This window comes from Colius striatus, chromosome 4, assembly GCF_028858725.1.
Source record: "Colius striatus isolate bColStr4 chromosome 4, bColStr4.1.hap1, whole genome shotgun sequence".
Taxonomy (NCBI): domain Eukaryota; kingdom Metazoa; phylum Chordata; class Aves; order Coliiformes; family Coliidae; genus Colius; species Colius striatus.
Genome location: NC_084762.1, coordinates 94,807,092 through 94,821,890, shown reverse-complemented (window position 1 = coordinate 94,821,890; position 14,799 = coordinate 94,807,092). Strand labels below are relative to the sequence as shown.

Sequence of the window (14,799 nt, the reverse complement as noted above, 5' to 3'; positions counted from 1 at the left end):
CAAAACCATAATCAGACTTTGTACTTCTAAAACTAACAGATGCCCCAGCAGGATGCTTTCCTTGTTTTGGTTCAGGTTTTCTTACCTGATCTTTGTCCTCTTTTCTCCACATAGAATCATAGAATGGTTTCAGCTGGCAGAGACCTTTAAGATCATTGAGTCCAGCCTCTGTCCCAGCCCTATCAACCACTAGACCATTGCCCTCAGTGCAACATCCACCCAGATCTGAAACCCCTACAGGGACGGTGACTCCAGCACTTCCCTGGGCAGCTGTTCCAATGCCTGACAGCCCTGGCAGCAAAGAAATTCCTGCTCACATCTAGCCTGAACCTCCCCTGGTGCAACTTGAGGCCATTCCCTCTTGTTCTGTTGCTTGTTACTGGGGAGAACAGACCAATCCCTACCTCACTGCAGCTTCCTTTCAGGTTGTTGTAGAGAGTGAGGTCTCCCCTGAGCCTTCTTTTCTCCAGGCTCAACAGCCCCAGATCCTTCAGCTGTTCCTAATATGAGATGTGCTCCAAATTCTTTCCTAGCTTGGTAGCCTAGCCTCTGGGTCCTCTCCAGCACCTCAATGTCCTTCTTGTAGAGAGAGACCCAAAACTGGACACGGTGTTGGAGGTTCAGCCTCACCAAAGCCGAGTCACAGCTTGGCTGTAGGAAAACTGTGGCATGTTGGACATTTGAGTGTTCAGGATCTGAATTTCAATAGATGCACACTGGTGATGTCTCAGTGTCTAGTTCTTATGGATTTCTACAGAACATATACAAGATTTTTTAGGCAACTCCAGTCTTTAACCAGATGCATCATGTAGCCATAACTATGCCTCACGTAGTCATATTTAACCGTAGAAGTAAATACTTGTCAACAACTGGGCAACTAAGAATTTGTCACTTTTGGTGAGTGATGAGTTATCCTGACTGATGCTTTCTGTTTGTGTTAATAACACAGTAACTCTCTTAGTTTCTCTGCCTCATGCCCTTTTGTTTCCATCTGCAGAGAGGCTCATATACACAGCTCTGTAAATTGGACTGGGGCTTGTAGTTGACAATTACGCAGTACTGTCTCAACATGCAAGCACAGAAAGAAAGTGCTTCTGTGTCCTGCAGAGCCCATCTAGTCCATAGATCTACCAGTTTTCAGCGATTTCTCAATTCTAACCAGAAAACATTTCTCTACTGCTACTCCTATAAAGTGTGTAGAATGACCAGTTACTGATTCGTGAGTCAGCCTAACTGTCTGATTTGTGGGTCAGCCTAAATGTCTATCTGGACTATCTATCTGGTTCAGCCCTGGAATTGAGACATCTATTCTTTTTAAACAGAAGTGTGATACCAGATGACAATGATAACACTCGTGGAGCTGTGATACTAGGGTCTACCCTTGTAAACCCACCTAGGATCTTGTTATTATCAAGTGAAGGGTTGAAATCTGTCAACAATATTTCACTCACAAGAAACACTTTGTTTCCCAAGCCTACCTGATTGAGGTAGATCCACTCACATGGCAAAAGTGCTGCTCACTGCAGTGTGCTGTTGTGCTATTCATCATTTTTGGCAATTCAACACTATTTCTTTCTACTGGTGTTCAAAAGAATAATCTGATGCTTTCCCAGAAATGCCTTCAGCTCAGTGCACTACTGCCTGTAAATTCTTCAAGGCTGTCACACTGATGTGTGCCTGTGTGTGGACACAGCCCTTCTAAGGCTCTGTGGAAGAAAACATGATATTTCTTCATACACAGAGGCTGAGTTCCTCAGAAGCCTTGTGATCTCTTCCTGCCAAGTCCTGAATGCAAGGAAAACATTTGGGCAGAGATCAGTGGTGCCACCCAAGGTCCACGATGTTAAAGCCTTAATAAAGATGGTTTGAGAAGCCTTGGATACAACCAGTAAAATTAAGCTACATCAATCTAGAAAAGTACTGACCTTGTAGTTTTTTTCCTTCTTGTGGGTTACAGCATGCATAATCTGAAATGAAAGGAAGGGAAAACCATCACTCCCAGGTATAACACAAGACTCCTAACAGGTCTCCAACTATCAAGTTGAAGTTTGTTTGTTACATGGTTCTGTTGGTTTGCAGGTTTTTTGGCTCTTTTGTTTTGTTTTGAAGTTGAGCTATCAGAAATGTAGAGTTACATTAGCAGACTTGCAACACTGTTTTGCTTGAAAACTATAAAATCTGAACACAATCACTTTCAACAGTTTATCTGCAAACCCTCATTTCTTTACCCATCACAAAAGTGGCCAGACTTAAGTTTTTTCCTTCAAAACCAAAAGAAGAAATTGCTTAAACCTCTGTGGCATGTCTTTGTACAACTCCTAATACCAAGGGTTGAAGAATTTCCATTAGTTTTATTAAGGATTAGAGTAATCCCTGGAACATTGTTGTCAAATATCTACCTGTCATTTAATTCCTCCTTGCCATTTCCATATACTCCATGGTGTAAAATCTACTCAAAACCACACAGAAGCAGACCAAGTACACATACTCTTTCATTGCCATCAGAAATCATTGGCTGCACATCTCTTAGGGATCAACTCAGTTAAGATTTCTCAGATTTCTGCTGGAAAAGCAAGCCCCTATTTGCAGGTTTTGCTTTCTAAGCCCAGCTGTGGTGTCAAAGTTCATACTAGTCTTTGATGGGAGTGCTGAGCTGCCAGCTGCAATGTGTAGCTGATAATCTTTCTTTTCTAGTCTCATTTTCATTCTCTGTGGTTTGTTCAGCTTCCCCCAACATCAGACCTAGCAATCTAGGGTGAGATTTGTCTCCCTGAATCTTTAGGAACCTGCAATGTGTCTCAACCTGAGCCATCTGTACAGACTTACCTTGCAGGTTGGAAATGTGATTAATCTAACCTAACCAGCAGCAGGCAGCTAGTGTAGATTGGGATGAGTTGCACAATGTGGACTTGCTTTGTGTTGGCTGTGATAGTGTCTGAGGTGACTTGTTCAGATACAGATACCTGAGAATGGTCAATAACCCACATATACTCAGATGAATCTTATCCCTGAGCTCTAATACTTTCAAATGCAATCTGCCACATTCCTTCTGTCAACTCTAGTAAATTTGATTTGCTTTCCTTGGAATCCCCTATCGGTCTTGACATTGATTTCAGTGGGAATGGGATGGGCTGCTAACCTCCATCCTGCCTGGGGATACATGAAGATCTACCAGTCATACAGCTTCTGACTGATGGGTTAGGTGTTCATCAGAGTGAGTGATGTTCCTTCTGTCCTCTAGTACTACAGTTTGCAAACACTGAGGCTGCTCATCTCCTTATGCTCATGAGTAAATGATTGAATTGCTGTTGGTATGAAGTCTTTGGTTTAGATTTGTATCCTATAATTCACTTGTTTTAGATTTGTATCCTATAATTCTCTTCTATTATCTTTATTTGCAGATAGTATTGAAGCCAACATTGAGACTGCATCTTCTAATGTAGAATCAGCCAATGAGCAGTTGGCAAAAGCCAGTCAGCACCAAGTAAGTGAGTCTCAAAAACCTTATGGATACATTCGATAACTATTTAAAATAGAGAGAACACTTGGCTGTGAACCACATGGCACATGGGCTGCGTCGGAGTTGGGCTACCTGGAAAGATGATAAAGCACATTCTTACACATAGGGTTAAATTACTGTAGCATCAACAATTTACATTAGCTTAGTCATGAAGAGATTGGCACGTTAAAGAGACATTTCCCAGTAGGAAACTCAACAATTAGCTACTGTTGCTCTTGGAAAGACATCACTAAAAGTGTATCATTTGAGTGTATATGTGCTTCTTACTGGAGTGCTTCTGTGTAATCAGGCTGCAGTGCTTTTCAGAAGCAACTGAGTTGTCAAAAGACTTGATGTGTTTGATGAATAATGGCTATGGGAATGGTATTCAGCACTTTTTGGAGCCAATTTGAGGGTAGGGGTTTTGATATTTTTTTTTTTTCCTTCTTTTTCTCCACTGGAACAAGAATAAAACACACACACAGACACAAAGAAATATTACTCTTTTTGAAAATAACTTGACTAGAAGGAACTCTTCGATGAGTATAGTGAGCACTTTCTTTCTAGGGATGAAGGAGGACATGGGGGAAAGCAAACAAAAAAGACATTGTTATTGCTTACATTGGACTGACAGGACAAAAGCAATCAGTATTTTTTTCTCCTTGATCAGAAATTGATTTGTTGAAGTGCAAAGTGAGTTTCTGGAGTCCTCTTATAACAAAATGTAGCTGATGTGGATGTGAGTACATAGCACCTCCTTCTTGGTCCTTGAACACAATGAATTCTGAAGGTTTGGGGTAAACCTGCAGACCAAAGGAGTAAGAGCCAAAGGCATTTTACTCCACTGAAAAGGAGCAATGTGATTTTTAAATCATCTACAGCTCATTTTCTGATGAAAATGACTTTGACAACTGTGGGTAATAAGAATAACTTGAGTAGGACTTTGATATTGCAGAAACTAAGTGTGGTCTTCCATCACGTTTTGGTTTTAAACTCATCTATATTTGAGATAATGTGTGTCACCCAGCATGCAATCCTGCATTTGCTTTGAAAATAGTCTGTTGCATTTTTACTGCATGAAATTTAAAATGAGAGTAGAATAAATTTAATACTTGGCAGTAGAGACGATCGTGAAGCTGCAAATGAGTTAATGACAATTTTGACTAAGAAGGTCAAAGAGTATCCAGGCAGAAAATGAACACAGCACAGTGTAAAGGATCAGCTTTCTTCAGACAGCAGGAGCTGCTGAAACAACCTGCCCAGTTAGAACATCCTTTATTCCTCAAGTCTGTTGATCAATATGAAGATATAGCCAATTTTAGCAAGTCAACTGCCGCTAAGGACTCAAATGTGTACTGGCTGGTATTTATGGGGAAACACTTCAGAGTCTCCCTTGCCCTTGAAACAAGACTTTGTAGACACTTAGAAAAATTCTGCTGCCAAAGAAAATGTGCAATTCAGATCTCTAGAGGACAGGTAGCTATCCTGAGCACTGTTGGATGAGGATCACCAAGACAAACACGTGCCACCCCAGGTTGCTCTCTGTCACCTCTTCCATGAGGTTCCCTGAGATCTGGACAGAAAATGAGGTGAAGTTTTCGTGGTTCAATTGCTGGCTTGCAGTCTGGAGTCTGCCAAATGGCATATGACATCTCTGTCATGTGCCATGATATCTGCTCTCATACATCCAGGAAGAGATTGTCTCCATAATTTGACAAGAAGGGTCTTGTTCACACAGCCCTCAAGGGCTTTTGCAGGAAGCAGTGTTGATGCCACTTGTGTATCTCTGGATAATGTAGTGTGAGTATAGGTCGTCCTTCCAGGTTGCATGTGCTGCTTTAGAAATATCTGCCATGCATTTGGGAGAATGATCAGCCAGATGGCTTTGTGGGTGAACTGCTTTCAAGAGAGCTGCCATAGTTTCACACACTTTAAATTCCCTCTGTACTCATCTTTGCTTCTCAGAGATCAGAAGCACAGGCTGGTTTTTAAATCATCATGAGTAGTTTTCTTCCTTTTGTTAAACTGCCAATTCATTAATTAATGTATTTGGCTGTTACCTATGACTTCTAGTACAGTGTAATTGTCCTGTAAATGCAGACTGACTTACATACATCTGTTATTCATTACTATTTATATGTATCTATATAAATGTGTGTGTGTGTATGTATGTAGCATTTTTATGAGTCTATCCATAAACATTTACATAAATTGAGAAATCAGGAGTGTCAACATGGGTGAAATATTCAAGCTTTAGACTTCAATGAATGGATTTCTGTTAGGAATAAAGTCTAAGTGACTGGTTATTCAAGGTATAATTCCATGCAGTCCGTTCAACAATGCCACTTGGAGCACCAGTCACAACCTGTACATTATCATAACAAAGCATCAGTAAAAAGCTTTTCTTTAATAGTAAAAAATAAGGTATTTGTGTTCCCTGAAATGATAGAAATGTTTGAACTAATGTAAATACCTTCCTGCTGAGCTCCTTTGTCTCCATTTTACATTTTCTAAGGTGTTCCTTGTCTTGAGAAGTATGTGCTAACAGTAGCTTTTTTTACTTTGTGTAAACTCTCTGTCTCCCATCTCAACTCTTCATTCCCTCATAAAAAAAAACCACCAACACCCACAAGAACATATGAGGGAAATATATGGCAAGTAAGTTAGAGGTGCTGTGGAGTGGCACAGTGCATTTTTACAGGTTACAATTAAGCTGAGTCAATGCATTATCTGTAGGAACATGTATAGAATCATAGAATGGTAGAGGTTGGAAGGGATCTTTAGAGATCATCTAGTCCTACCTCCCTGCCAAAGCAGGTCCCACCTAGATCAGGTCACACAGGAATGTGTCTAGGCAGGTTTTGAAGTCCTCCAGAGGAGACTCCACAATCTCCTAGAAGGAGACTCCACAACCTTCACATACCTCTTGGATCTAAAGCAGAAATGATGATTCTTGTCATTTAATACCAGTTGTCCAGTCAAACTGCTGGAGAGCAGCTCTGCAGAGACACACCTGGAAGTCCTGACTGATAATAAACTGAACATGAGCCAGCAACGTGCCCTTGTGGCCAAGAAGCCAATGGTAGCCTGGGATGCATCAAGAAGAGTGTGGGCAGCAGGTGAAGGGAGGTTCTTCTCCTCTACTCTACCCTGGTGAGGCCTCATCTGGAGTCCTGTGTCCAGTGCTGGGCTCCTCAGCTCAAGAGGGACAGGGAAGTGCTGGAGAGAGGCCAGTGCAGGGCCACCAAGATGATCAGGGGACTGGAACATCTTTCATATGAGGAAAGGCTGTGGGACCTGGGGCTGTTTAGTCTGGAGAAGAGGAGACTGAGGGGAGATCTTATTAACATCTATAAATATCTAAAGGGTGGGTCTCAATAGGATGGGGCAGCACTTTTTTCTATAGTAGCTAGTAACAAGACAAGGGGTGATGGGATGAAGCTGGAACACAAAAAGTTCCATTTAAACATAAGGAGAAACTGTTTTACTGTGAGGTGAGGGAGCCCTGGCACAGGCTGCCCAGGGAGGGTGTGGAGGCTCCTTCCTTGGAGGTCTCCAAGACCTGCCTGGACACGTTCCTATGTGACCTGATCTAGATGGGACCTGCTTTAGCAGAGGGATTGGACTGGATGATGTCTAAAAGTCCCTTCCAACCTCTACCATTCTATGATTCTGTGATTCTATGATCTCCTGAAATGTCATTGTCCTTGCCCCTGGAAAAAAATGATTCATCCTACCAATCTTAAAACACTCATCTTAACGTGAGTCAAACTGCTTTCTGGAAGATAGGAATTTATTTGACCAAATATGAGTGTGTTTGGTGGAGACTTGTATGTCTGAGTCAGATGTCTGGACCTCCTTTACACTAGCCAGTAGAAGCAATTGCTTCTAACACACATCTTATCCCATCTCACAGATGTCTGACAGAGGTCTGATGACTGCTTCTCTGGAAACATCTGTTCTCTCTTTTGTCTATAAAGTCCAGATCATAGAATGATATCAATTACAAATTATATCAATTACATCACAAATGATTTGGGAGAAAATTAATCCCATACCTATACCTTTATCCCTTTATTGGAGGAGATCTAGATGCTCAATAGTCTCAGTACCTGTCTTTGAGATTAGCTGAGGTGGGCTGGACATCATGCATGGGGGCTGGCTGTGGTTAGATGAGCAGTTTCACTTTGCTCAGTTTGTTCATGGCTTCCTGCAGATGGATTGAGAGGAAGAAAAAGAAACAAATGCAGACTCCACGGGTACATATTAAACCAGTTACTCTTTTTGACGCAAAGTTTGGCCTAAATTCAGCTTGGCCACACTGACTGAGGGACTCTGTGTGCTGACTGTTGAGGCTAATTTGTTTTGGAAGAGCTGCTTGTGTTGCTCTGATTAATGCTGGTTGCTTTCCTTCCCTATATCCTCTGTGGAAGTCAAGCTAATTTGGATTCACTGGCACCTCAAAGGCAAGCAACAGTTCAGTGACCCACTTGTGTAGCCTAAGAACAATGAGGTTTTTTTCCCTGTAAAGAAGCAATTCCTGGGTCTGGCTTTCAGGGATACACAGAGGGGCACTTTGAAGGCTGGAGCTTTAAGGAAAGAAAGCTTAATAAACCTGTGACATTTGCATAGATTGCCTGGGGACCACCAATAAAGGACTATCTTCAACTTTTGCATAAATAACTGATTGGTGTTCTAAAAACAAAAGAAAATCTGATTTTCAAATATCACCTTCTCAGAGCCTTTGAAATTCCCTGGCATGCCAGCATCTTTAAGTACTTGCTACCTATAAATACTGTGATAATGAAGATTGTCTTCTCCTCTTCCTTATGGGTATGCCCTAAGATCCTGGTTTACACTGCCATTACATTGTTTTGAAGCTTATTAAAGAAAAAACACACAACCAAAGCTACAGTGTACAGCCAGCTAACACCACAGTACAATGGGATTGCACCCTGACATCTCCTGCAGCAGCCACTGAACATACTGTGAAGCCACAGTGGACTGGCATGATTGGGGTATCTTGATAAGAACCCAGCTTTGTAACTGCTTGATCTCCTAGGACAAGATGAGCTTAGATGCTGGTAAAACAGATCAGTGACCAAGATGTAATGACAATATACAGTCTCATTGCTCAACTGTGTTTGTTGCCAGTGTGATCATGGCTGGGTTTGCTTCTGCTTTGGGTAATTAGCACTTGGAAGTTTTATTTGGGGGATTATGAAGCTGTTTTTTCTTCTGGCAGTTTCTGCCTGTGAAAGTGATGGGAGCTGAATTAAAGCTGTAACAGGAACTCCAAGCAAAAGCCATTACTGAAGTGACTGTGTAATTACATGACTGAGCCTTAATCCCCTTCTTTAGCAGCAGAAGGAAACTTTGCCATCATCCAGAGTCCTCACAATTCCGTGCCATGATCTTCAGTTAGTGAAAAAAGCCCTCCCCAAATTGCCTGAATCTCTCAGTTTTTCAGCCCTTTCCACTTTCTGTTTCTTGGTTCACAGCAGCACACTCACATCAACTCACTTCAGAAACTTCTCCCTGGGCTTCCCACTCAGAACTGATTTCTTCAACTTCAAAGCAATTTCTCCTCCACAGCACTTGTTTTCCTGCCACTCCTTTCCTCTCCCAATAAGCCACATCTTTTCATTTTCACTCTCAGTTCCAGTCTCTCAGCCCTCACCCATCGATGCATGGCTGCCAGCGATGCTGCTCAAACAGTCCATTGCCTTATAATGGTGCCACTAATTTGCTTGCCCAGCTTGTTGAAAACCTACTACACAGGGATGTTTGCCTCTCAGATGTGTACCTGCATGGTCTGTATTGCTACAGAGCTTTGAAGCATCTCCTTGCTGTATGCCTGCCCCTGCTTTCAGACTCTTTTTGTCTTGGCAGGGTGCTGTGGCCAGACAGCAAGACTATCCAGGGCAGAGCTTTAAGCAATTAGATTAAATTGTTTTGTCCTATAGTTTCCCTTGACAAATAGGCAGCAATAGAAAGAGGTGGTTGGGATAAAACTTATGCATTCTTTTTGCTTTGGTTCACTGGCTCCCTATGAAAGCCAGTTGGAGTTTTCAGATTTAAGAGTGTTTTATTTTAAGGCAACTTCTGTTTGTGCACGTTTTTTTTACTGTATTTTAATGCATCCCATTACAAAACAGCTGCTTACCATAGGAAACAGTGTTCAAGTCAGTGGCAGTCCAAGTGATAAATGAGCTGCCTGAATGCAGCAACTTAACCTCAGTGAGGTCTGAGCCATAACATTTGTTTAAACCTATCTTTGTTTTCTGCAAATAATGAATCTGTGTGATCAAATATTTATTGAGAAAGGGTTTGTTTAGAGCTTTTGGATGCCATGCAGTTGGGTGGTCTTGCTTGTGAAGGTAAAATCTTTCAGGCTATTTGTAATCACAACTGAGTATCTCTGCATTTGTACCATCAAAGAGAGGTGACTCAGACAGGTGGTAGCTTAATCTTTCTATCTTTTACTAGGAGCTATGCCCAGTAGAATTTTTTGGAAGAAAAAAGAAAATAACTTTAAATTGACCCTTTTCAAAGTTGCTCTTTTTAATTAAGCACAAATCACTCGAGGAGGAAATGGAAAGGGCAAGAGTGGAGGAGATAGGAAGGATATGACAGAGGAGTTGAGAGCAAATTTAGCGGTGAGGCATAGCTGATGAAGCTGCTTTGGATGGTAAGAAGTCTTTACAGACTCTTCATCTTGGTGGTGTGCATCCCTGGGACTGTCTCAAGTCAAGATGTAAGGATTCTGTTTACATTATGCATGACAGTCTGGATTCAGAATTTCAAAGGCAAGGATTTTGTGTGTGAAAGATGAACAAGTCTCATCAAGTGTGATCTGTGACAAATGAGAGATGGCAGAAGGAAATCTCATACTGTCTGTTGTTTTTCTGTCTCATTTGTTTAACAAAAATCTCTTTCCAGGGTACAATTTCATTTTGAGAGGTCAGAGATTAAAAAGCAATTTTCCCTTATCGACAGCAGCATAAAAACAATGAGTTACATTTTTCTTAATGGTCTCATTTAACAGGTGAATGGAAATCCTTGATTATTGAGTGGAAAACCACACTTAGAGTCATCCTTGTGCCCAGTGGTGGCATATATATAATCTATTGCATTGCTCACAGGTCAGAGCTCTGAGAAATTGTATTAAATTTGCCTCTTAATAGGCTAGGAATTCCAGGAAGTTAGGAATATTAGCACTGGACATGTATACTTAACCTGAATCTGATGAAAGCCAGGAGCAAAACACAAAATATTGCAGTTTGAGTCCCAGCTGTATAGCCTGAAGCAGTATTATGCTGGGCTGTGAGCTTGTCAGATCTCATCAAGCAGCAAAATGGTTGAGCTTCATCAGTCTTCATATCAGAAACTTCTACTGGAAATCATCACATGCAAGCAAGCAGTGTTTTTCTGATCACTCTCTGAGTGACTCCTTTCTGGCACAGGGACACTGTCCAAACAGTGACACCTTTCCTGTGGCATTTCATCGTGTTTTGATAACTAGTGTCAGTAAAAATGCCACATTGGTGTCCAAAGCCACAGTAAAAGTACAGTTGAATTACAGTATGGGGATTTCTATTCTGATTTCTGAGGGACATGGTTTAGTGATGGATTTGGCAGTGTTAGGTTGATGTTTGGACATGATCTTGCAGGCTTTTTCCAACCAAAATGGTTCTATGATTTATTTGATTCCTGTAATCATCAGTTTATCAGCTCATCTTTTTCACTGGAACAGTGTAGGGACCTATAGTCACTATAGTGTGATCTCACCTGACTTCATACTTGAAATTTAGACAGCTAATAAAAGACAAACAAAGCTTCCTCTGCCCATACCTCTAGAAGACAGTTCATCCTGCTTCTCTTGGATATTGTTATCATGTCAAAAACGTTGTTTGTGTGATTTCTAGCTCTTGGTGTGATGCAAGTTTTGTTCTCTGGGTGCTCAAAATGTTCATCAATGGGTTTGGAGGGAGGTCTGTCAACACAATTGATGCAAAAGGCTTTATCTTATCATTCACTGAAAATGTGGAAGTTTTAAAAAAGGAAACATTCTAAAATGATGCCAAATGATAGGACAAGTTGCAGTGGGGACAAGTTAGAGCAAAAGAGGTTCCAAGGAAACATAAGGAAAAACTTCTTCCTTGTTGAGGTGAGGGAGCACTGGAAGGGGCTGCCCAAATGGGCTATGGAGGCTCCTTCTCTGGAGACATTCCAACCCATCTGGACAAGTTCCTGTGTTACCTGCTCTAGATGGTCCTGCTCTGGCAGGGGGTTTGCACTGGATGAGCTTTTAAGATCCCATCCAACCCTTAACATTCTGTGGTTCTGTGATTGTATCTAAGGCTGCTCTTAATAGTGCCTCAGAGGTGAACATCTTGTCTTCATGCTGATAGACAAGTACCTTCAAAAGCACTTAACTACTAGGCAACTACAGTTTGATTTCTTTGCCTAAAAATATATGTCTAATATCCTTTTGTGCTGAGCAGAGAATCCTGCTGTGTTTCTGATTTCCACTGTGGAAATCCGTTGTTCCCCCCAAAATCACAAGTCATCTCTGCCAGCTGTGTTTGAATGTTACAGAGAACCTGGGGCATCTCAAATGCTCAGAAGTAGCTGAGAAAGTAAATCCTTATTCCTCTGCTGTGTTTTAATAACTGTATTGATCATGAAGGGAAAACTATATGTAAGGAGAAAGAAGTAACAGAAAATTAAATTGCTTTTATTTCCATTTTGAAAAGGAAAATAAAATGAAGCACTTTAATCAAAGATATTTTCCATGTTCCTGAGATAAATGAGGGGCCTGGTAGGACACATTTGTAGCACAAATATCAGGTCATGGCCTGGCACTATCAGAGTCAGAGAAGAGGAATTGTAAAGTACAATGTACGTTCAAGAGGAGAAAAGAGAGTGAATTAGACTCTCACAGACTCTGACCTAAGCAGCATGCAAAGCTCTTGAAGACATTTGGAAATGAAGAGTTAAAAGCCTGGAGCTCAGTGGAGAGTGGGACAAACTGGGATTTCATTTTGCTTTGAAAAAGTAATTGCATATATTCCTCAGTGAGGATAAAGGATTTCCTTAGGCAAAGGTGATGAGAAAGACTTGACTTCCTGGTCTTCAGAGAAACGTTTTCTACTGTTAAACCTCATAGGGATCATCCTTGGTTAGAAGATTCAAAGAAAAAGAGGTGCTGCTGCTCGGTCATGGCTTGTTCTTGCATGGTCATCTCTGATGTCTCTTCAGTTTGTTCTACATCACACACTGAGTTCAGACTGGGCAGCTCAACCCTGTCTTTGACAGTGTTCAGTCATATTATTCATCACGTTTTTATTGGACTCTGATACCAAGCAAGCTATTTATTTTCATTATTCTTGATAGTTAGAAAGCATCAGGAGAACTGATTTTACTTAGCTATTGATGATAATCCAATAAACATTATTTACCAGTGGGATAAAATTTGAGTGAAACTCTTATAATTGCTCTCTTTTGTGTATGTAAAATCTGGGGTATGACTAAAGCTCGAAATCAGTGACTTAGATTTATTTGTAATCTTCTTTAACATACACCAGGTAATTTGGACAAAGGATTGTCTGACACAGGGACAGCTTGCTGTAGGTTTTTTCACCTTACAGAAGAGTATAGTTTGGGTTGTAGATTCCCTATGGACCCTTTGGTCAACAAAACAGACTGACATCTGTAGAGAGAGATCCAAATCTTTGTAGGCTGTTAAAACAGCATAAGCTGGAAAACATTCAGCTGAGTCTTGCATCTGTAGTTTTGTAGGAAATTAATATTTGATTGGTTTTGGTGCAGTTGCTTCCTTTTTTGCACTATGTTCAGGCTAAGAGAGGAATGTGTGTTGAGTCCATTGATTCAGGCTATGAAACCTATGGATTTATTAGGTCCTAGTGCTTTTCTGAGTGTTGCACCTGTTTGCTACAGGATAACATCATTTAATGGACAAAATACTGGGTTTTTTTTGGAAGCAGCACTGTCCAATATATCACTCATATACTATTAGGCAGCCATAAGTACAGGCAGTACTGCCCAGTAAGCCAGATGTCAGTTCTGTCTTAGCAAGCACTCCAATAGTTTCTCTGTCATTACTGTTGTTTGTATTTCTTGATTGACAAATCACTAGCCAGCAAGTTCTGCAGCCTTAGTTCCTACAGTACAATTAACTTTGATGTAATGAAAAATTACATCAGTGATCTCAGTGCAATTAAACTAAATCTAAAGCTGTAGGAGTCTGAGGTTGCACTTGAAAAGTCTCATTATCATTCTAGGTAAATGGGGAGATGTTTTTTTCAGGCACTCACCCAAATGCAAATCTTCTGCCAGTAAGTGTTGTGGCTTTTTTTTTCCTTGGGAGCATATGAAAAGCTGAATCTGGAAAGTACACTTTGCCTAGTTCTGCTCAGACATCCCCCAGGTTGAGTCTTTTCATTTCTATTTGAATTGTTTCAGTGGAAGCAGAAAATCTATCTCTGGGCTTGTTTTAACCTCAGGTAGTATAAATGTGTGCAGTTATCTGGAATTAAGATTTTTACACCAAGTAAGAAATGGCCCTTTTTCCATTACAGTTACAACTCAGTAGTATTGGTTGTCATGGCTTATCTTCTCATTTGTGGACTATGGAGGCTATCAGCAATTAACATCAGCATCAGTGTGTCTGCTTCTATATTCCTGTGTACTGTTTGTAAGTATTTATAAGGACTCTTTTGTCAACATCAGGAAGCCACATGGATTTCATTACATTATTTCTAAGTTCTAGGGAGAATCCATCATCTACATCAGGAAGCCACACGTGTGTCATTACATTATTTCTAGGCTCTGGTGAGAATCCATCATGACACTGTCTTTTCCTGTTGCATCTATTCACAAGAGGAACTGATTTAAATTGGTGGATGGTTTGCCAGGGAGAAGAGCAACCTTAGCTCTGCAGAACTGAAAATTGTGTTGTCAGAAGTGAATAAAAACCATGCAGATTTCTGTGGACAGACTCTGCAATGGTCTTTAGAAGATATAGAGCTTGAGGAGCCCTATCCAGGAACTCAGAAGTTTCTCTTTTGATGAGGAGAGGCAGACAAGGAAAAGCTGATGGAAAAAGGTGCTTCCTAGGGAGAGCAGTGGATGATGCAGATGCAGACTGAGGAGTCATTTGCTGGACAGGAGGAGGCTACTAAAGAGACTGAGGTCCTGATGGCAGTAGAGGCAGACAGTGGTGGTTGTGGTTAGGATGTGGATGCTTAGAGTATTGCCCCAACGACAGCTTTGGA

General features: G+C 41.0%; 1 protein-coding gene across 13 annotated transcripts in view; it reads left to right on the top strand.

Moving 5' to 3' along the window:
• TSNARE1 (t-SNARE domain containing 1) overlaps positions 1–14,799 on the top strand; it is a 511,254-nt gene that overhangs the window by 324,567 nt on the left and 171,888 nt on the right. For all 13 annotated transcript variants that reach the window (XM_061995192.1, XM_061995197.1, XM_061995196.1 and 10 more), the window contains one exon: positions 3,402–3,484. In XM_061995192.1, coding sequence (XP_061851176.1) covers positions 3,402–3,484 — 83 coding nt within the window. The remainder of the gene's footprint in view (positions 1–3,401; positions 3,485–14,799) is intronic.